A 15253-nucleotide genomic window follows, 5' to 3' on the forward strand; every position below is an offset into this window, starting at 1 on the left:
TTAAATTACTAAAATCAAAATTTTAATTATGAAGATCATATCAATAAATTAAATTATATACATATTCTTAATTATCTTATATAATTTACATATAATAAAACAAAGCAATACCATCGGATTGAACACCCATAATTTAAAGCAAAGGATAGTAAAACCAATACCATCTTAGTAAATAATTAGCTTGCATTAAGCTCATTTCTTATTTTAATATACAAATACTAAACCAATACCATCTTAGTAATCTTACTCCCTTCACAATTCACACAATCAATCTAATACCATTTCACCCCACCCACACAGCTTTTTACCTAGAGACAACACTCACAACAACGCACCAATCCATTCTCATTACACTTCGAACACCGCTTGAACATTTCGTCTTGCTCCTCGAACACTTTGGTACTACCATCACAGTTACTACAAGGCACAAACCTTGCATCACCACAGCTCATGCATGTCCCCAAGGATTCACAAGCAGGGAAACCTATCAACATCTCAGATAACTCCCCACTATCGTTTAGCTTCATAATCTCCTCTATTCCACCAATGTAGGTATCACCGATAAACACCTGAGGCAAACAAACCGGTTTCTCCTTATCTCCGAGCATGCTTCGTAGCTCTTTCCTGTATTTCGAATCCATGGAGATGTCACGCTCGTCTACCGTCACCTGAAACCCTCTCAGTATCGTTCTAACGCAACAGCAATCCTCGTACGTCTTTCGAATTCCTCGGAGGGTTGTGAAGTAGAGTACAATCTTGTCTTCTGCTTTGGCCTGTGTACTCAGTGCACTAGAGGGTGGGCTTATAGCCTCGACATTGATACTATCATTGCTTAATTGCTCAGAAGACACATCTTTATTGTAAGGAGAGACAATGCTAGGATCTAAACCAGACAAGAATGATTCTTCAGACAAATGCTTCCAAAGAGGTTGCTTTGGTTTATAAGACAGCGGGACCCAACCTTCTTCTTCTTCTTGTTCGATTCTCACGAGTTCGTAAGATTCGTCTAGTTTCAAACCCGACACGTTCCGATCCGGGTCGGGTTTAGGACAAAGATCCGAATCTAAACTTGAACTTTCGAATTCGAACTCGTAAGATCCGTCTAGTTTCAAAGCCGACACATTCCGATCCGGGTCGGGTTTAGGACAAAGATCCGAGATAGGCTTACCGAGATTAGGGCTTTGGAATTCGAATTCGTCGTCGTCCAAGCCGTCCATAAGCTCCCACGTGTTGATGACCGAGTCAGGAGAGAGCGAGTCGCGTGAGACCGAGTCTGGACCGGAGATTGAGATGGGATCGGAGGCGGTTTTGGATGCGTCGAGATCGACGAGGAGGAGAGAACCGTATGAGGTGGATGTGAGGGAGACGAGGTGGTGAGTGTCGCCTTTTCTTGCCGGAGGATGGTGAACTAACGGCGTCGGGAAAGAGAGAGCTCGGTGGATCGCCGGAGAAGTAGAAGAAGCGGGTTTTGAAGGAGAAGAGCCCATTTTTGAGTAATTCGCTGAGGTTTGAAAGTTAGTTTCTGAGGTTCTTGATTGATAGAGAAGAGAAGAGAGGGAGGTGGAGAATAGCTGTCTATGGCAGTTGGGAGAAGGAAGGAAGGAAGATGGTGAAAATATTTAATGGCGGAAGAAATATGGTAATGTCTACAACTAATCTTCGATTTGATTTTGATTCTGTAAGAAGAAGAAGTTGTCTATAAAGTTGGGCAAAATATTTTATGATCTGATTAATTTAAGATTAGAGGTCATAACAGAAAAGATAAATTAAACTAAAAATGTCATTATCTACGTAACCGTAATCTTTTTTCCTTTTTTTTTTGTCAACACGTAACCATAATCTTTATCATTTTTGTTAGTACTAAACCAATAGGAGGAAGACAAATAAAATTCATCAAATGAAATATTGACATGTCATTTTCAGTTTTTAACGATATATATGTTCAAAAATATATAATATAATATTAAGTAAATTTAGCTTTTATTCTTGATTTTCCATACTTGCCCAAAAAAAGAGAAATATGGGTTTAAAAAAATCAGAGAATGTATTTAATTTTTTTTCTTTTGATAAAAGTATAAAACAAAATGATTAAGCCTCTCTATACATGTTTTTTAAAAGAAAAATATAGTACTATATAAAATTAGTGATTCCAATAATAAATTTCAAGATACGACTTGAATATAGTATTAATGTGAAAATTTAATCAATGACTTTAGGGGAAAGCTTCTGTATCTGACTTGTTATGGATATCTTGCTTAATTTCTTAATCTTGTTTGATTAATTTTGCCATTTTTTATGTGCACATAACTTTTTAGTTTATTGACATGGTGTGGTATGCTGTCTGGTACAATAAAATGACTTATTTATCTGTAGATCCAAATCCCACCACGAGAAAGTTATATGGTGCTTTGCTGTTCTTTTTAGGGTCAAATGCTTTGCTGTTACATACCTACATGTAATATTATGATTAATAATATGTTGTCCAGTGTGAATCAACTTATAACCGTGTTGGAGAAAATATAAAACTAATTGAGAAAATTTTCAGTTTAAAATAATTGAGTTTACTTTTTGTAAATAAAGATACATTAAACTATAAATAAAAATTAACTCATGCGCCAAAAATAATTTCGTTAACAATTGCTTCCCCCATTTGGGCCAGCAAAGCCACCGAGATACCCATCGTCAATTCGTCATCGATGCTCGGATAATTTAGTGTCGACATTTTAATAACAAAAATGAAAAAATCACGGAAACTAATACACTCCGACCCGAATAATTATCCTGAACCCGACCCGACACTCACTGTGCCCATGACTTCCCGCTCCGTCGTCATTTCCAATTTTGATTTTGAAATTATATATTTTCCCAAAGGCTCTCTCTCCTCCGAACAACGTCTCTTTCTCTAAAAAATGGCTCCTCCCTTTGTTTTCCCCCAAATTATACGAACCCTAGCAGAAGATCCGGAAGACAATCACAGCTTGTTCGCCCAGAATCCCGTCGACGGTGACCTCTCTTCGCCCTTCCGATCTCGAAGAATTCGTCAGAGGTAAAAGCCGTTGAACTACAGTAATAGTTCACTCCTTTAATTAAAAAAAAAATAGTTCACTCCTAGATGGTTTAGCCGTTGATTACTTGATTCATAGCCGGTTCTGAGATTTACCAAGCTTTAAACAATCACAGATTAAAAGGTTATATGCTTAATACAAATATATTTCTTAACTAATTTGGGAACGGAATAATCTATACATATTATGTTAACCAGTGATTGGTCTAGGTCACGCCTAAGTGTCCGCCTAATCAGCAAATGAAACTATTTTTTAAGATCAGTCCGGACACCTGCTTAATCAATAATCTTCGTCTAACTGTCGCTCAGATATTTCTTGAACATTGATATTAACAATTATAATTTTATGGATCGGTTTAAAAGGTTCATGCATTTCCAATCATTTATAGGATCACATCTCATCGCAATGCCTTGAATTGAAGATATACATTTTCTTTCTCATCATTATTGTCATGACTGAAGAATCACATGTTATCTCTGTTCACAGCACCAAGGTGAGTTATTTTTTCAAGGTTACAGAGGAGAGTTCTTCTCTTTTAGCTTGCATTTTGGTATAGTGATGTTGTGGATGAACAGGTTGCAGCAAGAGGGAGGAAGAAGCAGATTGTTCAGTCATGGAACTGGGAGCCTCAGAGGGGGACGATGCTTAATTTTGATTGCAAACTCTCTTGAGATCAACCTGTCCTTGCTCTTTTCATGTACTGTCACAAATAAACCATTCTTCTGACACTTTATGAGTTAACAATATCCCCTCCATACATGGTGCTAACTACCTTGTTTTGTGTTGTCTCTGCTGGCCTTCTCTCAGGATAAGTCCATCTATGAGGCTGTGGAGAATGCCTTCATTTTAATCTACATAAGGAAAAATCCAGTTGAAATGGCCAAACAGTTGTTGAACCTTGCCATAGATTCGAATATAGGAGATCAAGCAGCATTAGAGTTTATTGTTAATGCTTTAGTGTCCAAAGGTGAAATTTCTAGCAGCATGGTAGGTTCCTTCTCTGACTCTCTGTCGCTTTGAAATTATGACCAGTCAATACATGTAGTGATGCACGGTCAAGAAAAATTAAGAAACAGTGAGCGTTGTTATTGGTTACTGGTTCATTATTTCTCGAGTTAAAAAGCTTCCACCTCAAGAGGCTAAATAGTGCGTCTATGGTTTTTGTCTTTGTAGACTTCGGCTCTGTGGTACTTCTTTTGGTTTAACATCAATGGGACAACTGCTGAGCAAAGTCGTGCGGCTCATGGCTGCAAAGTCGTCCTCTAGGATTCTTGGATTCCATCAAAAAGGTATATAGCTTTTGGATATTGAATTTACATTGACTTGTGTTCGGTCTTGTCTAACCATAACTATGTTTCCTCAACAATCTCCAGGACAAACTGATGGAGGCTCTGGTTGACAAGCTTGGCAATAGATTTAGCGGAGTCACAAGTATGCTTGTACCGATGATGTATTCTTACACCTGTTGTGGATTTAATAGAAAGTATATCCCTTATAAGTCTACACCTACGCTTTCAGAAACAAAACAGTGGGAATACATTTGGTATTCTCTTTCGTTGCTGACGTTCACCGAGAAGGGAATCAAAAAGCTTATCGAGTCATTCAAATCCTACGAGTACGCTCTAGCAGAGGATCTAGTGACAGAAAATTGTAGAAGCATAATCAATAAGGTAACATTTCTCTGGTTTGCTTCACTCATGCCATTCTCTTCATGTTTCTAGTGTTGTTTGTGAGTTTGCCATCTGGTTGTGAATCTGAACATGGGGAAAAGTTTGCGAAACAGAACTTAAAGCGTGCATGGAAGAGTTTGAGGAGAAGCTCAACAAGTTCCTCATGGAAAAGAAAGAAAAAGAAAAACCGCAAGAAACGCTCAGGTTCATGTAGAGAAAGCCAAGAATATGGAATCTCTTGTTTTTTTTTTTTTTTTTTTTGAGAAAAGGGCAATGGAATCTCTTGTTGTCCCCAACAAAGTGAAAGAAGAACCTGTACAAGAATATGATCAAGATGAAGGTTAGTAATGTTGCATCATGGCTATAGCATAGTTCATTGTACCAGACGGATAATCTTTATCTCTCTCCTCTCTTTCTAAAGCACCCTTTTAGTGTGGTTCTTAGATGCTTCAGACAGTGAAATTGTGGATCCAGCTATGGAAGAAGCAGGGAATAATTTGAAAGCATCCAACTCCGAGGAAGAGACAGATTCTGAGCGAAGTCATACCACGAATCCTCTCATTCCTTAAACCAAAACACCAGTGGCGGTATGTGAAAACTTCGACTTTAGGTACATGAATCCATTTAAGAAAAAGTTGAGTAAAGTTCTTTGGTTTTCTAGGGGAAGAAAGCGAATCAGAAAGCAGGAACGTCAAGAGAGGAAACCGTACAGAATCATCGAGACACCTCAGAAGAAGCCTGAGGTCATCAAGTAGAACGCAAAGAAACTGTGTCAGGGCAGGGCAGGGCAGAGAGAGTGTGTGGTTAAGTTACAACTAGGTCTGTTTTTGGTCACTGCTTTCGTTTTCGTTTTTTTTTGCTCTATGATGCTTTAGACATTGAAGAATCAATCATATCTATTTGTCTATGGTAATACGATAAATGTTCAGCTGTGATAAACTTGTAGCGACTACTTCCTGAATTGTTTTTTGTAGCAAGTTCTTTTTGTATAGTCTTGGCCATGGCCACACTATATTATTAGCGTTATGGCCTTTATGAGCTTTAGAGTAGGTGCTTACCTACTTTCTCCACGTTTTATCTTTATCAAATTGCACTAAACCATAGTGGATTAAACATCTGGACCAGATAATATTTCGGTTTAGACTTTTAGTATCTAAGTAAACCGAAACAAAATCCAAATAGACCGAACCAGATACTTAAAAGCGATAGATACCCTTTCGGATTCTCTCTTCTTGTCTTAAACTCTTCACTTCAGCAACACAACAAACCTCCGTCGCCGCCATTCTCTCAAACCAGAAATCGACGCCGGAGGAGAGAGAGAGAGAAGCAATTAATCTCTTTTATCTCTCTCATATAACAAAATGGCATCTTCTCTATCACTTCACTCCTCCTTCGTACCTTCCTTCGCTGATCTCCACGACCGTGTATAATCCTCATTATTCGTATTTTTTTTTTCACCAAACTTAGTGATCATTGCTCTGCTTGCTGACTCTTGTGTTGTTTCTCTCTGAAGGGTTTGGTCAGTAAAAACTCTCCGACAACTGTTTCAGTTACCAAGTTTCCAACTTGGGAGAAGAAGAAGAAGAATCAGATCTCGAATCGGAACCTCTTCAAGCTGAGCTGCGTGATGGAGAAGAGCATCGACGGAAACACTCATTCTGTAGTTGACACCACCCAAGATTGCTTAAATGGTTCATTAAAGCTTCTCCCTCACTCTCTTTTTTTTTCTTAATAGTTTGTAGTTTTTTTTGTGTTGATTGTGGGGGGTGCTCCATGTTCTTTTTGTTTGCAGCTGTTAATGTGAGAGAAGAAGCTAGCGTCGCTACGTTACTGATGAACTTGGATAATAAATTTGATCCCTTTGATGCAATGAGCACTCCCCTTTACCAGACTGCTACGTTTAAGCAGGTACTGAATTGAATTTGTGGTTGTCACTTTCATGCTTAGGTTTTTTTAATTGTTTGGTTACTTTTGCAGCCTTCTGCTATAGAAAATGGTCCATATGATTACACAAGAAGTGGGAATCCTACACGTGATGCACTTGAAAGGTAGTTTTTATATTGTTTCTTCTCTGATTCCAATATCATTATTAAAAAATCATCTTTTTGTTTATGTTTCTTGTGTGTTAAGTCTCCTTGCGAAGCTTGACAAGGCGGATAGAGCATTTTGCTTTACTAGTGGAATGGCTGCTCTTGCTGCTGTTACCCACCTTCTCAAATCTGGTACTTCTCCCATATTGACCACTCTCTTCCTCAACTGTGTATTTTATCCATTAGGTTTGTTGCATAGACTTGCTCTCATTGTAGTATTATTTAACTTTGTTTCCATAGGCGACGAGCTTGTGGCTGGGGATGATTTATATGGTGGCTCAGACAGATTACTATCCAATGTAGTTCCAAGATCTGGCGTTGTGGTCAAGTAAGTGTTACTACCTATTGATTATTTGGAAGTTTAGCAGTACTATAAATTGATGATTCTGTTTTGATGGTAAATTGTAGACGAGTAAACACAACTAGTTTAGAGGAGGTTGCTGCTGCCATTGGTCCCAGGACAAAACTTGTGTGGCTTGAGTCTCCAACCAACCCCAGACAACAAATCTCTGATATACGAGTAAACTCTCTCTTAGAATTCAGAAACTCCATAGCTTTTATACAATGTTGAATTGAGATCTTGGCTTTGCTTTGCTTTATCTGTAGAAAATAGCTGAGATGACTCATGCTCAAGGTGCACTTTTGTTAGTGGACAACAGTATAATGTCGCCGGTGCTCTCTCGCCCATTAGAACTTGGAGCTGGTACGTTCAAAAATTTATACTTTGCTTACTGCTCGTTATAATTCTAAGAACTACTTCTTAGTACACTCGTAATTGAACTTGGTCTGGCTATCTAGATATCGTGATGCACTCGGCTACTAAGTTTATAGCCGGACACAGTGATTTGATGGCGGGTGTGCTTTCTGTAAAAGGCGAAAAGTATGTATTCTTCTACTTCTCTTTTCTACTTTCAAGTTTTTTGAGATAATAATATTTCTCTATTTACATTCTCATACTCATTTGTTTAAAAAATATCAAGATTGGCAAAGGAGTTGTACTTCCTCCAAAACTCGGAAGGTTCTGGATTAGCTCCTTTCGACTGTTGGCTTTGCCTACGAGGAATCAAGACAATGGCTTTACGTATAGAGAAGCAACAGGTCTCTTGGCTTTTTTTAAACCACCTCTAGTTTACGTATATAGACTATGGACTTGTACTTAAACATTAGATGGGGAAAAATATTATTCAGGAAAACGCACGGAAGATCGCAATGTACTTGTCTACCCATCCAAGAGTGAAGAAAGTGTACTATGCTGGTCTACCAGATCATCCTGGCCACCATCTCCACTTCTCTCAGGCAAAGGGTGCAGGATCAGTTTTTAGCTTCATAACAGGATCTGTCGCGCTATCTAAGCATCTTGTGGAAACCACCAAGTACTTCAGCATTGCTGTCAGTTTTGGTGAGAGCCAACTAACACTATTTTTCTTCTGGAGAAGCTGTGTTAGTAATGTTTGGATTCTGATTTTCATTCACTTTCTTTTCTCTTTGGTAGGGAGTGTTAAGTCACTTATAAGCATGCCATGCTTCATGTCGCATGCAAGCATACCTGCAGAAGTTCGTGAGGCTAGAGGCTTGACTGAAGATCTTGTCCGTATATCTGCAGGCATTGAGGATGCTGATGATTTGATCTCTGATCTTGATATCGCCTTCAGAACCGGTCCCATCTAGCTCCACTCTCAGCAAAAAGAAACAGTTTTTTAATCTCAGTTTTTTTTTTGTATTTTCTTAGGTTCTTGAAAGAAGAATCTGTGTTGGTAATCAGAAAACATAGTTTGGTGTTTGAGAGAACATATCAAACAAATAAAATCGTTATTGTTAAATCTGTATTCTGAGTTTGTGAAAACATGAATGCTATGAAAGTACAGATCTTTCTTCAAATAAACATCTTTGATCTGTGAAGAAAGAAAAGAGAGGACCCAGTGAGCAACTTGTGCTTAAATTCTCTGTTTCAGGTTAGGTATGAACAAGTACATGGAACAAACCATGACACATCTGCACCAGAATATACCAAATATTTACCTATTTGTTCACTAGGACAGGTACTTGTCTATACAATGACAAAGGACCACTTGTGAACTGAACTAAAACTACAGTCTGCAAATAAAGTGAAAGATCTGTAGATCCTCCATTTACCATTTTCAGATAAGTTGAGTTTCTTTAAAGCAAACCCTAAAAAAGAGTGAAACAAAATTGGTAACTGGGTTATTCACCATGAGAAGATTTACTGATGTACATTATAAACATTATCCCCATACATCATCATCATCGTCATCATTTATTCATTATCATCCATCTATATTCCCTACTGGAACCATGTATTATACTAGCACAGAAGCATTCCTACAAAACTCAAAAAAGAACCATCAAGGCGGATAGAATCAGACAGCGGTTGTGATACACTCGAATCTAGGACGTGATATATCTGTTTCTTCCATTGTCTTCCTCTTGTTGTTGTTACTCAATGTTTTCTCCTCTTGTTGTATTACTTGCGGATGTACTTGCTTCGTTTCTAGTTCGGACTGAAGAGTCAAGATTTTGCTTCCAACTTCTGTTGAATCTTTAATCTCTAGTTGAACTGCTGCTGCTATGGTTCCATTTTCATCCTTCGAAGGTCTTTCAATCTCTTGCAGCTTCTGGTTGTTCAACTTTGTTTTCATCATATGAGGTTTCAACTTGTTGAGATCAGCCAGTCTTACTGGTTTCAAGAAAAACTCCTCAGCTCCTTCTTCTAAACATCTGTTGATATGATTTAACATAAGAGTCTTTCATTACCGTCTGAAAGGGGGCAACAAAGCTCATCAGACTTTAAAGTTGTTTACCTGCTGATCCTTGCAGGAACGTTCTCTGAGGACATTATGACTACTGGTATGTTCTTAAAAGCTGATGACTCCTACAAAAATTGAAATCAAAAGACCCTGTCAATAGCATTAAAGGAGTTTTAACAAGCAAATTTACAAGAGGAAAAAGTATTCCAAACAAGTACCTTGACTTTCTTGAGCAAATCATAACCAGTCATGCCTGGCATACAATAGTCTGTAATGATAAGATTCACTTCAACCTCCTGTCAAAAGCCCTCTATTAAGACAAACACTCAAGTAACTTTAAGATGTTAAAAAGGATCAAACTTTACGAACCTGAGCATTTGGGTTGTTACTGTCATCAATACCTTGTCTTAAACCAAGAAACTCTAAAGCCTTATAGCCAGAATCAACGGTTGTTACTGCAAACACCCATACAAAAACATTAAAAAAGCTGACATCTTTCTTGGCTTCTTACAAACAACAAAAAAGACTTAATTATTCATGTTCTTTTAGCACTTTGTTTTCACCTTGACACGAAGACTTTTGAAGCAGTTTCTCTATAAATTTCCGGTCGAATGAACTATCATCAACAGCTAAAACATGAAACTGCGATTCCGCTGCTGTCATGCCCATTGCAGAAAAAGAAAAGAAAGCTTAAAACGACGAACCCAGATGTAAAGTCTTTGACTTTTTTGTTACTTGTTCTTTACCAGAAAGATTCAAGTAGCTTTGAATTGTGGAGAAAGCAAGTTTTGGTAGAAAAATGTTTTGTTTTTTTCCTGAAGAATACAACGCAGAGGGAAGAGAGAAACAAAGTTTACCAAAGAAAATAAAATAATCAAAACAAATCTTTATGGGGATTTTTAAGGATTAGATAAAAGAGGGAGGATCAGCTTTGATTCTGGCTTTTATATACTACTCTACTACCACAACCGCTTTGTTTAAGAGCCTGACCGGTTTAAACACAACTGTTATGGTTGAAGATGCTTGCGAATATTAGTAGTTGCAATTTTAAGAGTTATTAAGTATTTTGAATGATTAACATAATATTTGAATTTTTTTGCATTTACAAAATATTTATGATTAGTTGATTATGAGATATTATAACGGTTAATAATAAATTATCAATATTAACATATTATAACATTATAAAAATATTAAAACATACTATTGTGATAAAATATAATAATTCTTAATAATATGATTAATAATAATATAATGATTATTTATTTAATTTTTAATTAGTTAAAGCTATAATTTTAATAAATTTATTTTTGAAGATTTATATCACAACTTTTAAAATAATATTTTGTTTCATTTTGTATATGTGTATATTTATATATGTATGTATATTAATTTTAAAAGTTCTAATGAATAGTTGGTTTAAAGTTTTTATAAAAAAAATTATGATATTTTGTGAATTTAAACTAATATATTTATAATACTTATATTTTTATTTTTAATCTAAAATTTTAAAATACTTTTAAAAATAATTTTATATTTATTTATCCTTCTGCAGTATCAAATGTTAACTGAAACTAATTTTTGATTTAAAAGATTGAGAATAGTTTGAAGCGATTCGTAAAAGTTAGTATGATTGTTTTGAAACGCTGTGAATCACTACAAAGATAAAAAGGATTTGTGAATGAAAACTAACACATTAATTAAATTTTGAATATTTTGGATTTAAATAGTAATCTTTTTGAATAAAAACTTAATAGGTAGATTTTATAAGAAAGATAAAATTTTGGTTATATAAAAAATAACTTCTGTAACTATTACATATCACAGGTAGATACATTAGTTTTGTTTTTTCATTGGTGTTTGCAAGTGGAAAAAAAACAATACTATTTACTTGTTTACCTGAATTATTCACTATGTTACTTTTATTATTTGAAAATCTTAATGTTTTCTATTCATCAAAAATTTAAAATAATATTTCAGTATATTTATAGAATTCCCAGTTTTGGGAAGTTATCTTATCTATGAAAATTCATGCAAAATTCAAGGATATTAATTCAAGGATTTTTTTGACTAAAAAAATCAAGGGTATTCTGCTAAATAATATTTTCTCCTAGTTTTCCTCAATGTATGTAACCTTTCCTGACCTTCAAGTCTTCGTGTATAAAATTTATCGCAAGAAATAAATACAGAAATGGGCCCCGCCAAAATCTTTAGAGATTTAGGTGACGTTTTCAAAGATGCCCCTTTTTATTTATCATCATCAAACTATCACTTACTTGTGTGTTTAAGTTATTAGAAGAAAATACATATCCCCTATATATTATTTTAAGAGCACTAAAAGAAAATAACTTTTACTTGATGTGTTATTTATACAATGACATTTCCTATGTGGCACTCCCACGTTCACTCTCATCCCTATCTTGACAAAACCCTTAACTTACTAGAATTATTACTTATTGTGCCATTGATATATTCAAACTTACTTATGTTATTGACCTACTATTTACTTATACGAAATTAAAAGAATTGTATTATTCCTCTGTATTAATTGACGAATTGATGGTTTCTAATCTTTCCATGTTTTCAAAATCGTTATATGTTTCAATTAGTGCCAAATCCCATGTACATTCTATATTTAACTGTGCATTAAACATTCAATTTTTATAAGCAAGCGCAAATATAATGAAAGCAAAGTAATACAAAAGTAAGAAACCATGGATCAAACATGTATAACGTTTTACCAGTTTTATTATTTGACGATTGTTTGAAGAAATTAGTTTCAGTTGAAAATATATATTCTAAGCTAATAATGTATGTTATACTGTGACCTCTGCGACTACAACAATGATTTGTTAGAAATAATAATGCATCTACAATAAACATATCTTATATTTCATAAACTATGACATAGTCAACAAAATATATATTATAAGAGAAATTGCTTACAAAAAAATAAAATCCCGCTCTTTAAATTTCATGTTTAATGCACAGTTAAATATAGAATGTACATTCTATATTAGTTCAACCTACTCTAACCATAACTTCATTTCAATGGTTCGATATATAAATGGTAACAGCAGCACACATAAAAATCATCTCAAACTCAATTTCTATTATTTTGTTTTTTACAATAATAGATATGTTATAGTTGTTTTGGTTTATAGGTGCAAAGTTATGTTATATATATTTTGCATTGGATACGAATATATATATATATATATATGACATTTTTTGTGACATTTTTTATATATCTATACTAAAGAAAAATCTATTATTGATATTTACATTGTTTTTTCTCCGCTGTATATATATATGGTTACTCTTAAAAAATGTTCATAATTTAAAATAAAGGAGATTAACAAAAATTGGTAACAATACATTTATCACGGAATCTTAAGTTTGACTTTTTATTCTATAATTCTATTGTTATTAGTAGGAAATCCGGCTAAAATCATATATACGAATGTGAATCATACCTAATTTAGCTACAATTAGGTAGTTGATTAATATTTACAACTTTCCTCAAACTGTAACTTTAACCGCACGAAAATAATCATATCGTAGCACTTTGAAACATTGTTCATGTAATATAAACTTTCTTTTATAGGTAATAATCATATCGGAGCAGGTAATATTTTTGGTAAGAATATATCGGTTTTAATTGTTAGAGAATTTGACCATTGTTCACGTGATATAAACTTTCCTTTATTTTTGTCAAACCCATACAACAATCATTAATGTAAATATTTTTTGCGAACCTGATTTATTATCGATATCAAATAATAAGGCAAGTTTATAATTGGTGAGACGCACAATTTATGTAAAAATTAATTACGAATATTGTAACAATTATTGGGATTTTATTATCAGAGATTATTGCTCGACGAGTCATAGGACCTATTTAACTCTCATTGCCGAGTTGATATCACCCCAGCACAACCAACTTCTTAAATCATTCCTTAGCAAAAACATTTTCACAAGAAAAAGAGGTATATCATTTCTTTTAGTAAAAAAAATAAATAAGTGTGTTTTGTTTGGTAAACTAATTTTGGGTGATGTCTCTCTATAGGATTGTAAATCATGAGTTCTCAAGAAAGCTTTTATATCATTTCATATTTTATTTTTCTATTATCTATGTTTCTTTAGTTATTGCAGTCATCATTTTATTATGAAAGCAATTATTCTATTGCCTATGTTTTGTTTTATCTTAAACTCATAATATATTTATTTTAGTTATTGTTTACTCCTATTGATTTTTTCCATAAAATATACTTCAATTGAATCTAACCAATTATATAAACTTTTTAAAAAAATAAAATAAACATTATATATACATGTACATTTTCGGTCTATTGGATCAAAATACATTAAAACTAATAATATTTTAGACTAACTCACCCTGTGCATGGCACGGGCTATCACCTGGTATTATATTATGAGCTATATATATAACATGATTTATTAAGCGAAACGTGAATAATGGTGGCGTTTACCGCATATTGAGTAGTTGGGTGGGAGGGGTTTGTAATGGTGTTGGTGGCCATGACTAGATAATACTTTTTTTGATGATTCTCTTCCAAAGATTTGTTTCCTATGGTCATCAGACCATGTCCCATTATCATCATCAAGATTTGCATTTACCAACAGACTATATCAACTACGTATCGAACTCTTGGGGACACACGTTAAAGGCCCTCCACTGAAACGTAATCTCTCTCTCTCGTCTAGTGGGTTCCAGTTTGTCACTCTATTCTGATTAGGGATTATCCACATTTCGATTTGCCAATAACGAAAGTTAAAGAAATAAAACACACAACAATTTTTTTTTTAATAACCGTGAGGGTTTTATACTTTGCCCAGACTAATCTCACGAGACCGACGGCAATCCACGTTTTTTTGCGATTTAACGCTAGCTCCGGTGACCACCGCATGTCGAATCCAAAGCGCTTTCTCTTTATCGCTTACCACTAAACCACCATGTAGTGGTTCGCACAACAAATTATAAATCCTTGAAAAGTTATTCAATCCGTACAATTCGATGGTAAATAAATATAATGTATTTAAAGAGCCTGATTAATTTATAAACTGAATGGTTGTGAAACCCTGATTATCTTAATATGTAAGTTATTTTAAAGACCCTGATTATATTATACTTAATTTTGTGCATTTTATATACGTCAGTTTATACTTCAAGATTCTTTTTTGGTGCACTTTATACTTCAAGATTCAAATCATCAGTTTTAAATGCATATCAAAATTAATAAGTTTCATGAAAATTTTTAAATGCATATTAAAATATGATCATACCCCCAAAGTCTAACAAATGAGTTTCATGCAAGCTGCGACAAATGAAGATTTATGTTAATAAAAAAATGCCAGTCCAAATCAGTCGTGAATTCAATTGTTCAACATGATGATTCCACACACGAGTGGACCAAATAATAGACATGAAAGAGTAAGGCACTCAAGTAATTCAAAGAAAGTGTAAGTGAAGAATTGAGAAAGCGAATAAAAAGGATGGTGGAATTGACCAAAAAGATATGGGTCGATCGAGCTGTCTATTGATCCACAGCGTCAGGAAGATATACTTTTAAACCACAACATTTAGTTTGGAAAAAAAAAACAGTTTACTCTCTCTCTCTCTCTCTCTCTCTCTCTCTCTC

General features: G+C 34.5%; 3 protein-coding genes and 1 long non-coding RNA gene across 8 annotated transcripts; 2 read left to right on the forward strand and 2 right to left on the reverse strand.

Annotated features, from left to right (window-relative positions):
• Window positions 1–113: 113 nt before the first annotated feature.
• On the reverse strand, window positions 114–1704 carry LOC108821078 (uncharacterized protein At3g28850-like). The gene has a single exon (XM_018594123.2). The coding sequence runs from the start codon at window positions 1485–1487 to the stop codon at window positions 309–311; it is 1179 nt and encodes a 392-aa protein (XP_018449625.2). The 5' UTR covers window positions 1488–1704; the 3' UTR covers window positions 114–308.
• A 1049-nt stretch (window positions 1705–2753) lies between these two features.
• On the forward strand, window positions 2754–5698 carry LOC130511772 (uncharacterized). 5 transcript variants are annotated; one of them, XR_008945281.1, is made up of 9 exons: window positions 2754–3046; window positions 3454–3558; window positions 3641–3762; window positions 3873–4052; window positions 4239–4354; window positions 4439–4496; window positions 4584–5075; window positions 5168–5322; window positions 5397–5698. It is a non-coding gene; the product is annotated as an uncharacterized LOC130511772 (long non-coding RNA). The 5 variants fall into 5 exon arrangements; XR_008945280.1 differs by having other exon boundaries at window positions 5180–5322; XR_008945279.1 differs by having other exon boundaries at window positions 4584–4735; window positions 4837–5322; window positions 5397–5697.
• Window positions 5699–5966: 268 nt separating this feature from the next.
• LOC130511770 (cystathionine beta-lyase, chloroplastic) lies at window positions 5967–8651 on the forward strand. The gene is made up of 12 exons (XM_057009354.1): window positions 5967–6159; window positions 6249–6426; window positions 6528–6643; window positions 6713–6783; window positions 6866–6957; window positions 7066–7153; window positions 7234–7345; window positions 7432–7528; window positions 7624–7705; window positions 7806–7923; window positions 8014–8224; window positions 8318–8651. The coding sequence occupies exons 1-12, from the start codon at window positions 6097–6099 to the stop codon at window positions 8491–8493; spliced, it is 1404 nt and encodes a 467-aa protein (XP_056865334.1). The 5' UTR covers window positions 5967–6096; the 3' UTR covers window positions 8494–8651.
• A 386-nt stretch (window positions 8652–9037) lies between these two features.
• On the reverse strand, window positions 9038–10539 carry LOC108831223 (two-component response regulator ARR9). The gene is made up of 5 exons (XM_018604785.2): window positions 10154–10539; window positions 9960–10045; window positions 9809–9886; window positions 9645–9715; window positions 9038–9561 (listed from the first exon to the last, which is right to left on the reverse strand). Exons 1-5 carry the CDS (start codon window positions 10257–10259, stop codon window positions 9204–9206), a joined length of 699 nt encoding a protein of 232 aa, XP_018460287.2. The 5' UTR covers window positions 10260–10539; the 3' UTR covers window positions 9038–9203.
• Window positions 10540–15253: the final 4714 nt, after the last annotated feature.

Source organism: Raphanus sativus, chromosome 4 (genome assembly GCF_000801105.2).
Source record: "Raphanus sativus cultivar WK10039 chromosome 4, ASM80110v3, whole genome shotgun sequence".
Taxonomy (NCBI): domain Eukaryota; kingdom Viridiplantae; phylum Streptophyta; class Magnoliopsida; order Brassicales; family Brassicaceae; genus Raphanus; species Raphanus sativus.

Bases quoted from the DNA above. Each gene is read 5' to 3' on its own strand.
- LOC108831223 (XM_018604785.2), bottom strand. From the start codon at position 10,259: ATGGGCATGACAGCAGCGGAATCGCAGTTTCATGTTTTAGCTGTTGAT. The intron at 9,887-9,959 runs GTTCGTAAAGTT...GGCTTTTGACAG, and splicing joins GTAACAACCCAAATGCTCAG to GAGGTTGAAGTGAATCTTAT. The intron at 9,716-9,808 runs GTACTTGTTTGG...CAATTTTTGTAG, and splicing joins ATTTGCTCAAGAAAGTCAAG to GAGTCATCAGCTTTTAAGAA.
- LOC108821078 (XM_018594123.2), bottom strand. From the start codon at position 1,487: ATGGGCTCTTCTCCTTCAAAACCCGCTTCTTCTACTTCTCCGGCGATC.
- LOC130511770 (XM_057009354.1), top strand. From the start codon at position 6,097: ATGGCATCTTCTCTATCACTTCACTCCTCCTTCGTACCTTCCTTCGCT. The intron at 6,958-7,065 runs GTACTTCTCCCA...TTGTTTCCATAG, and splicing joins TACCCACCTTCTCAAATCTG to GCGACGAGCTTGTGGCTGGG. The intron at 7,924-8,013 runs GTCTCTTGGCTT...AATATTATTCAG, and splicing joins TACGTATAGAGAAGCAACAG to GAAAACGCACGGAAGATCGC.